At 39.6% G+C, this 17600-nt stretch overlaps 1 protein-coding gene across 2 annotated transcripts in view; it reads right to left on the minus strand.

Moving 5' to 3' along the window:
- PRKDC (protein kinase, DNA-activated, catalytic subunit) overlaps positions 1–17407 on the minus strand; it is an 86643-nt gene extending 69236 nt beyond the window's left edge. The window contains exons 1-18 of one of the 2 annotated variants that reach the window (XM_069779309.1): positions 17197–17407; positions 16531–16607; positions 16328–16420; positions 15413–15487; positions 14332–14440; positions 12397–12509; positions 11614–11713; positions 11022–11077; positions 10898–10928; positions 9151–9308; positions 8867–9013; positions 6567–6731; positions 5554–5722; positions 3822–3871; positions 2490–2627; positions 2054–2203; positions 1483–1631; positions 579–738 (exon numbers count right to left, since the gene is read on the minus strand). In XM_069779309.1, the coding sequence (XP_069635410.1) occupies positions 579–738; positions 1483–1631; positions 2054–2203; positions 2490–2627; positions 3822–3871; positions 5554–5722; positions 6567–6731; positions 8867–9013; positions 9151–9308; positions 10898–10928; positions 11022–11077; positions 11614–11713; positions 12397–12509; positions 14332–14440; positions 15413–15487; positions 16328–16420; positions 16531–16607; positions 17197–17338 (2082 nt within the window). In that variant the 5' untranslated portion in view covers positions 17339–17407. The remainder of the gene's footprint in view (positions 1–578; positions 739–1482; positions 1632–2053; positions 2204–2489; positions 2628–3821; positions 3872–5553; positions 5723–6566; positions 6732–8866; positions 9014–9150; positions 9309–10897; positions 10929–11021; positions 11078–11613; positions 11714–12396; positions 12510–14331; positions 14441–15412; positions 15488–16327; positions 16421–16530; positions 16608–17196) is intronic. The other variant, XM_069779310.1, reaches the window with a different exon arrangement.
- Between the last annotated feature and the right edge of the window lie 193 nt (positions 17408–17600).

Consider the following 17600-nt stretch of genomic DNA (forward strand, 5'->3'; position numbering starts at 1 on the left):
ATCTACAGTACAAGCACCTATGCCAATGAGTTCCCAAATTTGCTTCACTTGGTGCCATTACCAGCAGTGGCAGGGACAGTTCTGGGCTCTGTGGTGGGCTACACACATAATGGGATGAAGCACCATCACTTTACAATAGCTTCAATACCGCAAATGGTGCATCCACCAATAGAGCATATTTCCTATGGAAATCAGTAAGTGGAATACAAGTATACCCCAAAAGCTGAGTAATTAAGCCATACATGTCGCTGCTGTTCTGGCTAGATTGTTTCCGATATCCAAGCTATCTTCTGTACCACGTGCACTGCAATGGTATTTCCCATCCCTCTGTTCACCCAGCTAAGGATTTTGGAAAGAGCATTACACATGGATGGTGTCTCTTCAGAAACTGGGCTTCTAGTCTAAATTTTTACTTTCTGTGTGCTTGTAACTATGGAGGCATAGGATGCTATAAACATTTGAAACAATGGGGTAACAGTTTCGATGAACTATTTTCCATAGTGCATAAAAGACTATATATAAGAACTGCACCATCATTAACACAACATGTTCCCCCTACATCAGGAAAGAGATCTCACCTCAAAGTATTTTATTTTCTTGGCAATTTTCATTGTAACAGAAAGTAGCTTGTAGAATCCACTAATAAGAGGTAGTCTCGTTGAATGTATAATAAGCTCATAACCAAAGGAATATACCCAAGGGTTAAAGTATTCAACATGCTTCTCTGGAAGTATTTCTCTAAAACAGATGCATAGAAAACATCCCAGGGGACCAAAAGAAAAGAAAGAAAAAAAAAAAAGAAAAGAAAAGAGAAACTGAATAAAATATTTGTTTCATTTTTTTCAAACTTTCAAGCCAGTCAGCATGAGAAAGAGAAGTATTGCTATAACAGAGCATCTCCAAAAATAGCAAGGGAATAATTACATGCTGCCTTCTGAGGCAAGCATAGGAAGATTTTTATTTTGCTTACAGTGCAAAGCCATTTCTTCCTCATTATATTTCATTATTGAATTTATACAAACACAAGACACACACACTCACATATCACATTTCATTACTGAGACTGCAGTATTGCTAGGGGAAATCAACTGGACCTTGACAGGCAAACAATGCTGTACCTTTCACTTAATGCCCAACACTACTCCATAAAGACTGTATTTCTGGTCTCTGAATTATTTAGGATATGTGGTCAGTATAATACTAAAAGTTACAACATATACTGGAAAACAATTACACCCAAATAATGAAAGTGAATGACTTGTCTCCTGTACTCTTTTAAAAAAACTGAGCTGATGAGCTAGTATGTTTTTACCTATGACCCAGACGTCTGAAGCACACTTACTGTCTCCCTGCTAATCACCTTGTGCATTTTGAAACATGGTATATGGTCCTAAGTCAGAAAGAGGCATCTTAAATAAATCTCACTTCAAATTTCTTCCAAACACTTTGTAACTTCCAAATTACATAAAAACATATTAATACCTGCAGAATTCCACTAGATTTATAAAGGCAATAAAGTCTGTTGGCTTCGTTGGCTGAAGGTTTGAAGTAGGGTCAGAAGTAGGCCCAACCAAAACACTGTCAGTTTCATTTTCATCCTGAAAATAGATATTGAAGGAAGAACACTGGATCTGTGACAACATAGAAAGCATTTACACTTTTTTTCCAGATAAACAGACTGTCTCTTCTTTTTCTAGATGCTACTAGCTAGTCTGACACAGACAAAGGACTAATAATTGACACATCAGTAATTCAAAGAAATAATAAGGGATGTTTGCTTCTAAAGAGAAAGCAAGTAGGAAAATGAAAACCACTAGATGCCAGAGAAGGGAGTCCAAAATAACAGATTCTGTGAACTTCTACCAATGCCAATGTTTCCATCTCCTAACACTGCAATGCGATATTCAGAAATATGAAGTAAAACATTTTGTCTATTATGAATGTTACTTTAAGGACACTATAAGGAGCTATCTAAGCATAATAAAAGCAAAACAGAATGTGATTTTGGTTCCCCCACAACAGCGCAATTAACGGACAAGTCATCAGGTCTCACCTGTTCATTAACATCCAGTTTCTGAACAGTCAGGTCCAATTTCTCAATAATCTTCAAAATAGATTTTATAAGTTCATCATATAGCAAGCGATTCAGGGACTGCAGTGGTGAATTTGCAGTAAGAAAGTTTTCATCTTCAAAACCACATTCCTTTGCAGGAGAAAAAAAGTTATGTTTCAAAACACTAATGAAAATTATTTCTTGAATTCACAAACCAAGATTTGAATGATCCAGAAAATCCAGCTTTACACGTTTCTCAGCTATGGAAGCCTAAATTCATGCCTGTTTAATTCATTTATCAGCCACTAAATCCAAGTAAAACCAGGAAACAATTCTTCCACAGCATGACATTTGGAAAAAGTCTAGGGTTAGAAATGCAGTGGTAAGACTCAGGACTATGTTTCCTTTTGTATTTCCACGTTAACTATGCTTTTACCTTCATTGTGTCACAGTTCAGTAGACTTCTAAAGAGAGACAGATAGTCCTTACATGTTGGTACTTTCCACCTCCCTGTCCCAACCTCTCCAGCTCCACGGGATTCTTCTGCTCCAGAAGCTTCCTTTCCCAAAAAATCCTGGAAGTACACAATATTTTTCAGAAACACTGCTATGGTGGGTTGACCTTGTCTGGACGCCAGATGCCCACCAAGCTGCTCTATCACTCGCCTCCTCAGCAGCATGGGGGAGTAAGGGGGAGGGGAGAAAATAAGATGGAAAAAAACTTATGGGTCAAGATAAAGGCAGTTTAATAAAGCAGAAGCAAAGGCCATGTGCAGAAGCAAAGGAAAACAAAAGATTGATTCTCTACTCCCCATCAGCATGCGATGTCCAGCCACTTCCCAGGAAGCAGGCCTTCAGTACGCATAGCGCTTGCTCCAAAAGACAAACATTGTAATCCTCCTCCTTTCTCCTAGCTTTTATTGCTGAGCAGATGTCACATGGTCTGGAATATCCCTTTGGTCAGTTGGGGTCAGCTGTCCTGGCTACGTCCCCTCCCAAGATCTTGCTCACCCTCCCAGCCTGTTGGTGAGGGGGAATGTTGGACAGACAGCGTGATGCTGTGTGAGCGCTGCTCAGCAGTAGCCAAAACACTGGTGTGTTACCAACACCTTTCTAGCTACAGATACAAGCACAGCTCTGTGAGGGCTGCTACGGGGAAAATGAACTCCACCTCGGCCAGACCCAATACAACTGCCTATGTAACTGCCTGACCCAAGCTAAAACACAACTTAAAATTACTTCTGCAGCTAGAAACACAAAATGTTTAGCTTAATCAATCAATCTGAGAAGAGCACAAAACAACCAGCTCCTTTCAAAAAAACCTCTAAAGTTCTTCTCTTTCTAGTCATCAGTTATTTGAGAAACTCTGTAGTTATCCTGCTGCACAGGATTAAAAAAGTTCCAAAATCCTCCCTTAACACAAACATACAGTAAAACTTTGAAAGTGTCCAAAATTTCTTAACCTGGAAGAAAGTTGGACGACTTTAATTACAACCTACTTTGTTACAGACAACCTGAGCAAACAAGAACTGCAGAGAACAAAAGTCTATTTCCTGACATTTTTTCCACTCCGTACAAGAGGCACATCCTCATTATGCTGAGCAGATGTAGGGACCAGAGACTAATAACAACTGGACCACAATTCAAACTGGACAGTACTATTTTTGTTTCTTTGGACCTTCCCCTGTTTCCTGGGCTAGATCTTCAAGAACTGGAATGCATACTTTAGGAACCTAGATGAAATAAGTATGTTTAAACAGTTATTTTACCTTTGAAAACGTGATCGGCTTGGAGAAGATTCTGATTAATCCCTGATGCACTGAAACAAACAAACAAAAAATTTGCCCGAAAAGACTTAAAAAGGCACAGCATCCATATCACTCATGTTAGCAATTAATTAAATCAGTCTTCTATTTTCTATATTCTGTCAGGATGAGGGAGAGGCAAAAGAACACCAATTTTTTTCTTAAGGACAAACATAACCAAAGCCAGAGCCATAACTCTAGGATGTTTCACAGGGAACCAGTTTTGAACTTGCTTCTTACTACTGTTTCTCAATACTGCTTTGACTTTTTCCTGACTGAATGCAGTGATGACCAAGGCATTGCCCACAATGCACATACTGAAAAAGGCAACAATTCCCAATGACTCTCACAGACATAGCCTTAGGATCTCCTTTCCAGCATGGTGCTTGGGTGCACCACATCCCAAATCAAGAACATGAAAAACAATGAAAATGCCACAGCAACAGAGAAAAGCCACCACAAATAAAAGAAATTAAAAATATTTTCTGAAAATCATTATAATGAAATGTCAGCATGCTGGAGGCTACTGGAATTGTCAGCTACCAATGCTGACATATTCATTATTACTTTCGCAGGACTGTATCTGACTAACCACATATTTGGAATTTTCATTTGTATTATGTACAAGTTCCAGAGCATAAAAAGATTGTATTTCTAATAGAGGTGACACTCATCCTACTGTCTGTAATATTTTGTACGGGTAGCTGAAAGGGTATTTGTCCTGGTTTTGGCTGGGATAAAGTTAATTTGTCTTTCTAGTTGCTGGGATGGTGCTATGTTTTGGATTTAGTATGAGAAGAATGTTGATAAAACACTGCTGTTTTCAGTTGTTGCTAAGCAGTGTTTAGACTAAGTCAAGGATTTTTCAGCTTCTCATGCCCAGCCTGCAAGAAGGTTGGAGGGGCACAAGAAGTTGGGAGGGGACACAGCCAGGACAGCTGACCCAAACTTGCCAAAGGGATATTCCATACCGTGTGACGTCATGCCCAGTATATATAAACTGAGGGGAGTTGGCTCGGGGTGGGGCGGGGCGGATTGCTGCTCTGGAACTAACTGGGCATCGGCTGGTGAGCGTTGAGCAATTGCATTGTGCATCACTTGTTTTGTATATCCCAATTCTTTTATTTTTATTATTGTTATTATTACCATCATTATTGTCTTCCTTTCTGTCCTATTAAACTGTTCTTATCTCAACCCACAAGTTTTACTTTTTTTTTTTTTTCCCCTTGATTCTCTACCCCATCCCACTGGGTAGGGGGGGGAAATGAGTGAGCAGCTGCGTGGTCCTTAGTTGCTGGCTAGGTTAAACCACGACAGTATTGAACAGATTTTTGTACATTTTTTTCTGTGAAACCCCTTTCTCCCCACAATCCTTCAGAATAGGAACGTCAGTCTTATGTCTAAACAGATTATCACAAAAATATATTCTCCTGCCTTTGATGATAGCCACTCTGTCATCCAAAACAGTTGTTAAATGTATTCCTTAAGTGATTTAACAATGGATATTGAAAAATAACACAATGAGAACCCTATATCTCCATTATCAGAGGACAGAACAAGCTTCATTTTTGACCCCAAATGGCTATTCCACATACCTCTTAGAACCAGTTGATCAATTTAGGGGAAAAAAAAAAAATCTAAACCAAAAAACCACAACTCCCAAAAAACCACAATGAAGTTAGTATCACAGACTCACCCACAGTGCTAATAAAACTCCAGAGAACTGGACCTTTTCCTGAGAGGGCTAGAAATACCTTTATTATAGATCTGCAGCACAATAACTGCATTTTTTCACTGTACTGTGGAAAACTATTGATCTGCAGCACAACTAGATGTTCAAGAACTGGAGTGTATACTTCAGGAATCTAGAAGAAATAAAACCAAAACACCCATCATGCAAAGACAATGATTATAACTCAGTACTGATGTGAAGAATTATGCTAAATTATTTCAGCAAGACACTTTATTACAAGAGTTTACATCATGACCTGCTCTGAAAACAATGAAAGACTTAGCAAGTGAATTCATCTTACATATAAAAAAAAATAAAAACAAAACCAAAAACACGGAATAAGAAAGTTTCCTGGAACACACTATGGAAAGTAGCTACTGAATAGGTTAGTGCTTCAGTAGAACCAGTCTTAAGCTTATTAGAAAAGTACCAATTTAATTAAACAATAACAACCCAGAAGTATAATCTGTTCATCCTTAAAAATCTGAATACAGAATGCAAGTGAGTCTCTTCCCTGCCCCAACCTTACTTCTCAGCTCCAGCTAGGATCCAGAAAGCCCTCATTAGAACACAGACAGCATAGCGTCAGAGGAAAATCAAAGTATCAGCCTCAGAGAACATGCTAAGTGTCAGTACCAAAAGAAAAAGCAGCAACAGAGTGATATAAACACGTAAAGAGAAGGATAAGGGTAGGTCCAAATAGCTTCGCTTAAAATAAATAAAAACCTATTCACATTTGGCTATCTTGGTTTTCACTATAATGCACGGTAGCATTTTCTTTATTCAAATAAAATCCAATAAAGTATTCTCATAATATTCTTCCCATCCCCTAGAAGCTAAATGTCATCGTATTTCAGATAAAGGAACACCTTCTATCGTAGGTAAGTTCACAGATACTACCTCCTTATACATCCATAGCGCGCCCCCCCCCCCCCCCCCCCAAAAAAAAAGACTGGTACTTTAGATACTCCACTTACTGTATCTATATGGAATATCACACTTGCAATGGACTGGAGGAAACTTGGTAGCTGATACAGATGGTCATCCATTGTTTCTGCTTCTGTGAGGTACATTTGCTTACAACGCTGAAGGAGCTCAACATACATGTCATCAACATCCTTAGAATGTATAGCTTTACAGGGCTTACAGAGAGAAAATAAAACACTGATTTAGCAGCTTTGTACAGCCAAGCAAACATATGCTGTAGCACTAAAACCCAGCCAAGTCTTCACTGAATCATAGTAAGAATAATCTTTAAAAATTTTCCAGGAACTTAATACATCTGAATACACTAACTTTAAGTATTCTACTTGCTACATGGATGAGAAATATGGTACCTGCAATGAACTAAAATAATAGTTCACTGATGCAGTGTAATTTACTATAAGAGTACTTGAACTTTCAGTGACATATAATATCAAATCCAGCCTAAAAAGCACAGAGTTTGGCTGTAAATATCTTAAAAATAGCATTATAGATGCTAATATTCACTTATATTTTGACCTAGCTGCATTAAAGTGGATTACCTTAATGGGGCGTAACCAATAATCATTCACAGGCTACTACTATTTAACATTTAACCCAGCAGCTCAAATTCTGAACTTTTATTGTGCTGGGATCTGTACAGAGGATAAAAACTACTCTTAAACTAATGAAAAAGCAGAAAGCATCCCAAACAGTACTAGAGGGTATGTAATAATGCTTACAGATTTCTATAGAATGATTTGTAAGTCACAGTATTTAGCATGAGCAAGGTCAAAAAGCAGTCTTTGTGGAAAAGGAACCAGGAACAAGGTCATGGGCAAGAACTGTAGTAGGGAACTAACCATGGAAAAACAATGGACTGATTTAGGTAATGACAGAATACAATAGTTAGGCTAAAGGTTGAATCTAGTCTGACTGTCTAAAAACATGCTGACAAAATTAAGACTACCCATTTATCATTTGTAGAACTGCAAGTATTACTTTAAAATTATTTTAGTGATTAGACAGCAAAATAAATATTCTGCCTTGAAACTGAATCAATCACTGAACTTGTGTTCAGGCTAAGGTCACTACTTGCATTAGCAGCAAGACTCTACTTCCTTACAACCTAGCATCTGATGCTTGGCCAAGGTTTAGTCTAAACACACTAACAACTATTAGTGTGTCTTAACATATTAAAGATTTATAGGTATTGGAGCATTAAGATCCCTTTTTCCTGTTAAGATCTGCAGTATTATGTCCATATTTACATTATGCAGTTTTAATTAACTTCTTGTGCTCTGTAACAGATATTTTTAAGAAGGTTCTTTCAATTCAGTAATTTGAAATACTACATTTTTTCCGGAAACAATACCTTTAACTGAATTCCTTTCTAGCTCGTATCATAGAAGAGGAAGACTAGGTTTCAACAAAGCATGTTGAAAATTCTACAAAACAAATGCACTCTGCTCAAAAGGCAGAAAAGTGGAAAGGATTCAGCTAGTAACCAGCTATTCCATCACATTTCCTAACCTTCTCTAAATAACCTTTGAGATTATTTAACCTAATTTCCCCCCCCCCTCTCTAAAAAGAAGTTTAGAATTTTGTTATATAAAAGCTGGGGTACCACCATCAAGCACATAGGTTGCAGATACATAAACACCACCTTTTCTTTATAGAACCTTAACTTTATTGTTATATTGCCATATTAATTGACTGCTGACAAAAATTAGAAGCTGGTTCTTAATAGTGCTTCCTGACAAACATACCTGCCCTTCACATATGTATATAAGCATGGTTTAGGTTTTTTGTTTTGCTTTGTTTTTTTAATTTGCAGTTGTTTCACAAATTACCTCCTAGTGTCCTGCAGTCAGCAGTGCATTTTGGATGTTCTGACAGATTCCTGCTCTGTAGGAAACATATCTGAACTGCTTCCAGAGCAGAGCTGGCCTGGATTCTACAGTCTAAACGCAGACAGATCTAACAAGGTATTGTCTGTACTTAAGTGATTAAGCATATCCTCAAGTTTTGTGACAGCTGTATATGAAGGCTCTTTTTTTTCCCACTTCAAAACTAGTGCACAAGCAGTAGTAACTACAACCTTCAATGCTGCAAGTGGTCCCACTAAATACAGTATGCGTTTCAATAAGTTTCAACCACAATGTGTTTTACAGTATAGTTAAGTTCAACACTTAATCCAGAAACAGGAGCATTCCCTATAGAACAAGCTGTGTAAAATTGTAAAATGAATGGTATATGAATTCATTCATCCATTCAGTACGCTCCTTTATCAGAGTAAGTTTCCTGCACATACTGCTGCAAAAAGCCCATATCCACGAATGGCAATGGACAACTCTTTGCTGCTTGAATCTGTTCTTCTGATGATTCCATAGAACTGCTCCATGAAGAACTGCAACTTGCTCTTGTGTAGCTCTGCATCCTTAGCTACCATTAAAGAAATCTGTAAAGCAGATACAAAACCAAAGAAAATCATTATTTATTAAACAGATACACTTAACTTCCAAGCACCAAATATTCCCACTATTCAAGAAATTTGACTTTGTTTTAGCCTCAGAGATCCCGGTAAAGTTACAATACCTGCTTGAGGAATGATTCTAGTGCAGAATGACTGGCCTTCTTCAGCTCCTGATTTGTGTGGCCACACCATTTACACATTGCTTCAAAGAGGGTGACGTAGTTGTCCAGGAGCAAGGCACCAAACTGAGCAGCATGCCAGCTGAACAACTGTAAACCAGCTGTAATTTAAAAACAATTCTCATTAAAACCCAAACTTATATTCCACTTTCCAAAAACAGACCAGACTATAAAAGTCCACATTACGACTTTAGGGAGGTATATCTACCATGACTGGAGGGTATGAAAGGTATTCTTCTAGCCATTACAGTATCAGTATCCAAACATTAAGAACTTAAGCATAAAAATAACTCTCCAAAATCCTCTTTTTTAATGTACACTACTATGGAAAGCACAGCTGTGTTCTGAAGTAATTTACTGTCCTGGTTTCAGCTGGGATAGAGTTAACTGTCTTCCTAGTAGCTGGTACAGTGCTATGTTTTGAATTCAGTATGTGAAGAATGTTGATAACACTGATGTTTTCAGCTGTTGCTCAGTAGTGTTTAGTCTAAAGTCAAGGATTTTTCAGCTTCTCATGCCCAGCCAGCGAGAAAGCTGGAGGGGCACAAGAAGCTGGCACAGGACACAGCCAGGGCAGCTGACCCAAAGTGGCCAACAGGGTATTCCATACCATGGGACGTCACATCTAGTGTAGGAACTGGGAAGCGGGGGTGGAGAATCGCCGCTTGGGGGACTAGCTGGGTGTCGGTCGGCAGGTGGTGAGCAATTGCACTGCACATCATTTGTACGTTCCAATCCTTTCATTATTGCTGTTGTCGTTTTATTAGTGTTATCATTATTAGTTTCTTCTTTTCTGTTCTATTAAACTGTTCTTATCTCAACCCACAAGTTGTACTTTTTTTGCCGATTTTCTCCCCCATCCCACTGGGTGGGGAGGGAGGGAGGGAGTGAGCAGCTGCGTGGTGCATAGGTGCTGGCTGGGGTTAAACCACGACATTTACATTAACAGTGAAAAAGAAAGGGACTTTACTGGTTACAAAAAATAATACTCAATCACACAATTCACAAGGATTTGGTTTTTGCTCAAGTCCCCTCCTCCACCAAACTGTGATGCAGACAAATAAAGAATTCAGAATGCAGGTAATTTCACAATCCCAAATATAAGCATAAATGAAATTTCAAGATCCTTAATGAATTCTTTTTTTTTTTGGCAGACTATCCTTAAAGAGTTGCCATGGGCCTAGTACCCAAACCTTGCATTTTTGTGATTTCTGCATAAGCCACTCACATTTCATAGACCAATTTCTCATTTTCTTCATGAACTTAATTTGTTCCAAATTCTTCCCCTTCTTCCAGTGAAATTCCCCTTCTCTTCCTATTTTTTTCCTTTAACCCAATCCACCGTCTTCTCTTTTCTCCTCATTTGCTACATTCCTCTTCTTTCTACTCTTACCACAGTTTCCTTGTCATACCAGGGTTTTGTATGACTCCAGAGGGGCAAATGGCATACAGTGTAATGCTGCTGTTCACAGGCTGATTAGACCTTGCCTAGTTTAACCAAATACATGTTTAACTCTTTAGATTCCAACTTAAAAGTACACCAGCTTTGCTCCCTGATCAGCTTAGAATACTGAAGACTAGAGCCATCTGAAGACAGCCAGTAGAGAATAAACAAATCCAGACAGAAGACACCACTGTATGTATGTATGGTATCCACCTCAGCACGAATTGAAATAATTTACAATCTTACCTAGTTGTACTGCGTATCGCTTCTGATCAACCTGTAATATCAGAAAAGGTTTGTCATATGTGATTTTTTTTCTTCATCAGGGCTAATTCATTTATGCAGAACAATTAACATGTAGCAGATTTACCTGTGGGCTGATTGCCTTCACTGCAAAATCAAAAATCTCCTTTGCAGTCTGCGGATCTGTGAAACAATCCGGTAATGAGTATTTCACTATTGACACACAAGAGGTAGACTGAAGACAAAGATATTTTTATCCAAAGCTTGGTATGAAGAAGTAATATGGAAAGCCTTACATATCTCATTTTAAGAGGCAGAGACACTTTTTCCTGAAATACTCTTAAATCTGAAAAAAATTGTACATCTATATTCATTGATTTTTCTGAATACCCATGTTTTAACACACAAGTCTCTCGTAAGGGAAACACATCTCTGTACAAACCACATTCCAGCTTCAGTGTGGCGCTCTCAGCTGCTCAGTCACTGGTAGAAAATAGCACTTCAAACATTTATGTACAGAAACACACTGATGAAGCCACTCCACACAAAGACAGACAAGGACCATGTAGCTGGATAGGCCTTGCTTTTGCATAAACCATCTACCAGTGGGGAAATTTTCATTCCGAGTTCACAGCGAGAAATGGTGCTGCTTGCTGGCTGTATAATGATTAAAATATATCCAATTGTATGACTGTCTTTCACACAGAAAAAGCACATACCTTCGTCCACAGATTTGCTAAAGTTGTACATGAGTGCAACCAAACCCCTCAGACATCCCGCTACAATAGGTAGCTTGGGTCCCCTTGTAGCTGATGTCATCTAAAAAAAGTGGGAATTGAAAAAATATTATCCTCAAGCTAATATAATTTACACCAAGGTTTCCCAGTTCCTGTACGTGTAGATAAAATAACACATTCTAACTTAATACAGTTATGTTAGCACTCGCAACTATGAACATAAGCCCACAGCAATATCTCCTACTCAGAGGTTTCCTATCATTTGGGGGGGAGTTTAACTACAGAAGCATAATAAATCCTTTGAAAAGCATGAAGTATGTTCCACCAAGAACTTGCATAGCAGAACTTAGATAACACACACTAATGTCTTAAAAGTGCAGAATATAGGAAAGTACAGTTCAGCAGAACTGTGACATTTACCTGAAGTGCAAGTATTTTGCAGCTAGTAGAGATCAAATCAGAAACTACCAGTGCATGGCATTGTAACTTTTCTTGGGCACTACTGCAATGATCATCACATGCCATCTTTTCTCACAGTAAATTGGTTAATTCATTGTCACCGATAGCCTTGAATTTTTACTTTGAAAGCTTCTCAGAACCAGAGAACACAAACTTTAACAGTCCTTAAGGAAGCATTTATAATTGTCCAGTTAGATTCCCTACAAACTGTGCTAGTTACAATAGTATTCCAACATACAGTGCTACACACCTCAAAGGAAAAAAACCAAAGCAATGCAAGAGTCTGAAAAGAAATTCCAATCATACCTGTGTTTTAAGCTCTCCCAAATAAGCTCGGAATAGCTTTTCAGAATTGTTAATCATGTCACTAGGCTGAACCTCTCCCAAAACTCCCAAAAGCTCATAAATCTTCTCCAGTACTAGAAAGTAATTTAATATTATTAAATATTAATTACTGAAATCATTACTTTGACATTTCCATTGCAATTCCTATGTAACTTGCAACCCTGAAAAAACCATCCCTGATGGTTTAATTTTAATTGGTGATTAGCCTACAGGAAAGACAGCTCTTCATGATGTACATACATATATACACATATGTATCTACATACTACGATGTGAGATGCATCCTCCTCTCACATTAATAAGTTAAACACATTTACTCTTTTTAAACGTGGCTTAGAAAACTGATTAATAAAGGCCATATCCACTGAGGAAGCATTTACTACTAATCCAAGTTTGCTACTGGCCTTGAGGTTATGCTGGGTCTTTTAATTACCATCAGGGTTAGAATCATAGAATCATTTAGGTTGGAAAAGACCTTCAAGATCATCCATGCCCACTAAACCATGTTCTGGAGTACCCCGTCTACTCGCTTTTTGAATATCTCCAGGGATGGTGACTCAACCACTTCCCTGGGCAGTCTATTCCAATGTCTGACAACCCTCTCGGTAGAGAAATTTTTCCTAATATCTAACCTACATCTCCCTTGCCGCAACCTGAGGCCATTTCCTCTCCTCCTATCTCCAGCCACCTGACAGAAGAGACCGACATCCACCTCACTACAACCCCCTTTCAGGTAGTTGTAGAGAGCGATAAGGTCTCCCCTCAGCCTCCTCTTCTCTAGGATAAACAACCCCAGTTCCCTCAGCCGCTCCTCATAAGATTTGTCCTCCAGACTCCTCACCAACTTGGCTGCCCTTCTCTGGACACGCTCCAGCACCTCAATGTCTTTCTTGTAGTGAGGGGCCCAAAACTGAACACAGTACTTGAGGTGCGGCCTCACCAGTGCCAAGTACAGGGGAACAAGGTTGGTTAAGGCCAACAGTTTCTAGGCTTGAGTTTAGACTAAAGGGTTCTACACAGGCACAGCAAGTTTTGTGAGGGCTAGTCCTGTCAAGTCAAGATTTCAGCCGTAACTAGCCAAGATGATCAAACTAGAGCTCATATTAGTATGTTTAACATCATAAGTAACATAATTAGACAAGGGAGGAACTGAACTGATGAGCTCACATTAGGGGTGAGCGACGCAGGAACTATCACACTAAAACAGCAGCTCTTAGGACAAAACTGGCCAGGGTTAGAATAAGGTTACAAAGAGCTTTAGCAACCGAGTTGGGGTTTACATGAACTTTGACAGGGATGGGCAGCCTCTACTTTTGAAAAGAGCACCCACTAGAAGGACCAGGACTACTCTTAAGGCTCAAAGTTACAGGGGTATGTGTGTGTATAGTTATAAAACAGGTATAAGAGTAACTTCAAAAGTTCAGCTACACCAGGTTCGCACTGAACTTGGCGGGGGGGGGGGGGGGGGGGGGGGGGCAGGGTGGGAAATCTAAGAGCCTAGCAAAGTTAAGTTGGTAAACAACAAGAAAGCTGGAATTACTTTCAGGATTTAGCATTCAGGAACTAATAACAACAGATTAAACATACAAATACTCTTATGTTGGGAATCTTAAACCAGACCTATGCTTAAATTCAGTACGAACTGCCACTACTAAATCCAATTACATGATTTCTCCTGCATGTTAGCTCATAGATATATACAGGTCTGCTAAGAAGCAGCTAACTGCATGATCATGATCAGAAGACCTAAACAAATTTTACTAGCTCTAAAACATGACAGCTACCATTTTTAAACACACTTGCCATGGGAATAACAATTATATATTTCCATGGGGTATAATCCAACAAAACAGTGTACATAAAACAAAGGACATTGACAGAAAAACTAAAGCCTACCTGTATCAGCAACTTTACTTTTTGTGGCAAGTTCCCCATAAAATTTATTAAATATCTCCCCAACTTTCATTTCTTCCATCAGACAGGAACGTCGTAAACTTTGGAGCAACTAAGATAGATTTAAAAAAAAAAAAAAAAAAGAAAATTTCGGAAAGTCATTAATACCACTACAACAATCCTACTTGGTCTAAATAAAAACACAGTTCAGATGTGTAACTTCAGCTTAAGTATGCTATTCAAAGAAAGAGATTTAAGGTGACCAGTCCAGGAAAAGAGTATTGGCATGAAATCTATTTGAACAATAAACCACCTTCCTATATATCTATAAACATAACATTTATTATTTTTAATGTATATTATAGATCATCTACATGAAAATTATATGCAGTATAGTTTTATATATACATATATATATATCTATGTATATAAAAACCCCACAAGAGCATAGGCTTACCAAGTCTGCAGTAGCCTTTATCATATTGTATTTCTCTCCCTGCTGCTATAAAGACAATCCAATTCACAGAACTGACACAGAATAACTCAGAAGGGAGTTTTGTTTCTCATAAAAAGAACTAAGTAGGTGCAAAAGCATTTGGAAAACAAAGGCCTAATGCATTCTAAGGAAGCACGTTATGAAATTACTGTCTCACATAGTAATAAAACTTCTGAAAAAAAGTCCTTCTCCTCCTCCACACTTTTCACATACTGTGTTTAACATATTATAATATTATGTATTAATACATAGTATTTTAAAGTAAGAATACAGTTGAACTGCAAAATTTCTCCTTAAAGAAACATAATAAAGAGGGTGAGAGAAGATCTGCAACTGCCCACAGAACAATCAAGTCTTACTCTAGCAGATGAAGGAATGACATGCTCACACTGAAGTAACCTACTGGAGGTATATCAAAGACAATCTGTTGTTAAAACATATCTATTACTAACATCTAAATATTACACTATCACTATTCTCTTGCTACTGCAGACTGCAGATTTTCTGCGTGATATAGAACAACTATAGTAATACAGCAGGTTTTCTATTCTTTCTAGAAACAAGAGAGATTTACAAAATGCATTTTACCTTAATCAGAAGTTCCAGAGCTGGGATTTTACATTTGGCTGCTCTCTCTTTTGTATAAACACCAATACAAGTTTGCTAGATAGGAAAGAAAAGGGAGATTATAATACTCCTAAGTAGGGAAGCAAATTCAAAGATAACAATGTATTCATCTACCTCTTTAAGGTATCTGTTCCTAACAGGTTTAAGGTTTTTAAAAAAAGACTAAAAACAATAAAAATATTCAGTCCTGAAAGTCGCCTCGCTGACAACACTGCAGTACTGTCTGACATAATAACAAATCCCAGCTCAAGCAAAGAAAGTGCAGTTTCTGGAATAAAAGGCACATATAGCAAATTTTCTGCCTCTGTACTATCATTCCTTACAATACATAGCTACTAATTTGAGAACAGAAAGTGCAGTGGTGCAGTCAAGCCTTTCTATGCAAAACAGTATTATTGAGCAATCTAGACTTAAGGAACCTCATTTTTAGAGGTAGTGCAGTTTCCACCAATTTCTGTATATATTGCAAAAGTAACAACTTCACAGGAGAAATTATTTTTTTTAAATTGGTATTTAAAATTAACCATCACCTATACAAACATTTAAAATACTACACTGAAACTATGAATTTAGCCTGTATAAATTAAAAGTAATAACTATTATTTTCAGTATCAATAACTTATTTTCAAAATTAATACCTATTATGTTCTATAAAGAGAAGTTAATAAAATTAAGTCCATAGTTGAAGGAACAATTCCACACTTCTCTGCTGTATGAATTACAGTTTAAGTCAATCAAGTTATTTCAGCTCTAACAAGAGCACTAGAGAGGAGCAGGGCAGACTGGGAGGGTGAAGGATAGTTACGGTATGAGAACAACCAGAATCATTTAAACCATTTGGCAAAGACCTTTAGGAAATAATTTTCCTTTACCCACCTTAATATTACGGGCATAAGGATGAACTTTGTCACCAACTTTTTCCATAAAGACACAAAGAAACTTCAATGCTTCTTCCCTGCAATCTCGAAACTGAAGCGTTACAAAAAAAAAAAAAAAAAAAATTAGTTTTAACATGAGTAGTGTAACATGCTGTTCCTGTAACACTACCTCAACATTTCTTTCAAAGTTTGCTAACTTACCTCCTCGATGCTGAGGGATCTGTGGATAAAGACAAGTAAGCTATGCTCTTGGGAAAACACCAGAGACAGGTGCAGCGCTGCAGGGAAGCAAAACAACCCATCAGGCAGTTGGTTTCCTTTCTAGAGCAGGCAGGGCTGGAGACCGCTCAGCCCATCACCTTGGACAGGACTGATGCTTGTCAGCAGAAAAACCACACCTTAACGTGGGTGCCTCCCACCTCCCCACGGACTCTGGCCCAGGCTCTGCGCCTCTGACCTGACGCCAGGGCCGGGCCAAAGCCAACCTGGGGGCAGGTCGGGGCAGGCACCGCAGTATTTTTACCAAGGTAAATGGTTATCTAGAGCAAGAGACCGTCCACTCCCCCGAAAGCAACCCTTTACGTCAAGCCAGCAGCCCTCAAGTGTTGTGTTGAGCGAAGAACTGGGCCGGGACAGACAGACCCCCCCCCCCCCCCTTTCCCGCGGGACCACCGGTCTGGTATGTTCCCCCCCCCCACTGACAAGCCCTCCCCAAGCTGAGCAGTTGCTGTTTTAAAGTCACCAGCGAGGCAACAGCCGCCCAGGCCTCGCTCAGAGCCCCTGAGGCCCCCCTGCCCCTGCCCCTGCCCCTGCCCCTGCCCCCTGCCGCCACGGCCGGGCCGGGCCGGGCCGGGCCCAAGGGCGCACCCTGCGCGCCGCTCGCCAGGCTGGTGAGGCAGGTCTCCCCCAGGCTGCGGAGCAGGCTGTAGCCGTGCAGAGCGGCGCTGGCGGCATCGCCGAGCTGCAGGCAGCGGTGCAGCTGGTGCAGGCACTCCTGGACGCCGGCCATGCTGCCCCAGGCCGGCAGCACAGGCAGCGGAACGGCTGCAGGAGGAAGCGGGCGCGAAGGACCCGCCCCCGGCCGGATCCAACACAGCCAGCCGGGAGAGGGGGGGACGGACGGGACACGGGACCAGCTGTGACATCAGGACCGGTCAACTCGCGGGCCGGAGAAACGCGGGTAGACCTCGGCCAGACCGTTCCGAGGAGAGGGAGGCGCCACGGGCGCCACGATCGTCTAACGGGCGGTGGCAGGGAAGAGGATTTGAGGG

Source organism: Haliaeetus albicilla, chromosome 3, assembly GCF_947461875.1.
Source record: "Haliaeetus albicilla chromosome 3, bHalAlb1.1, whole genome shotgun sequence".
Classification (NCBI taxonomy): Eukaryota; Metazoa; Chordata; class Aves; order Accipitriformes; family Accipitridae; genus Haliaeetus; species Haliaeetus albicilla.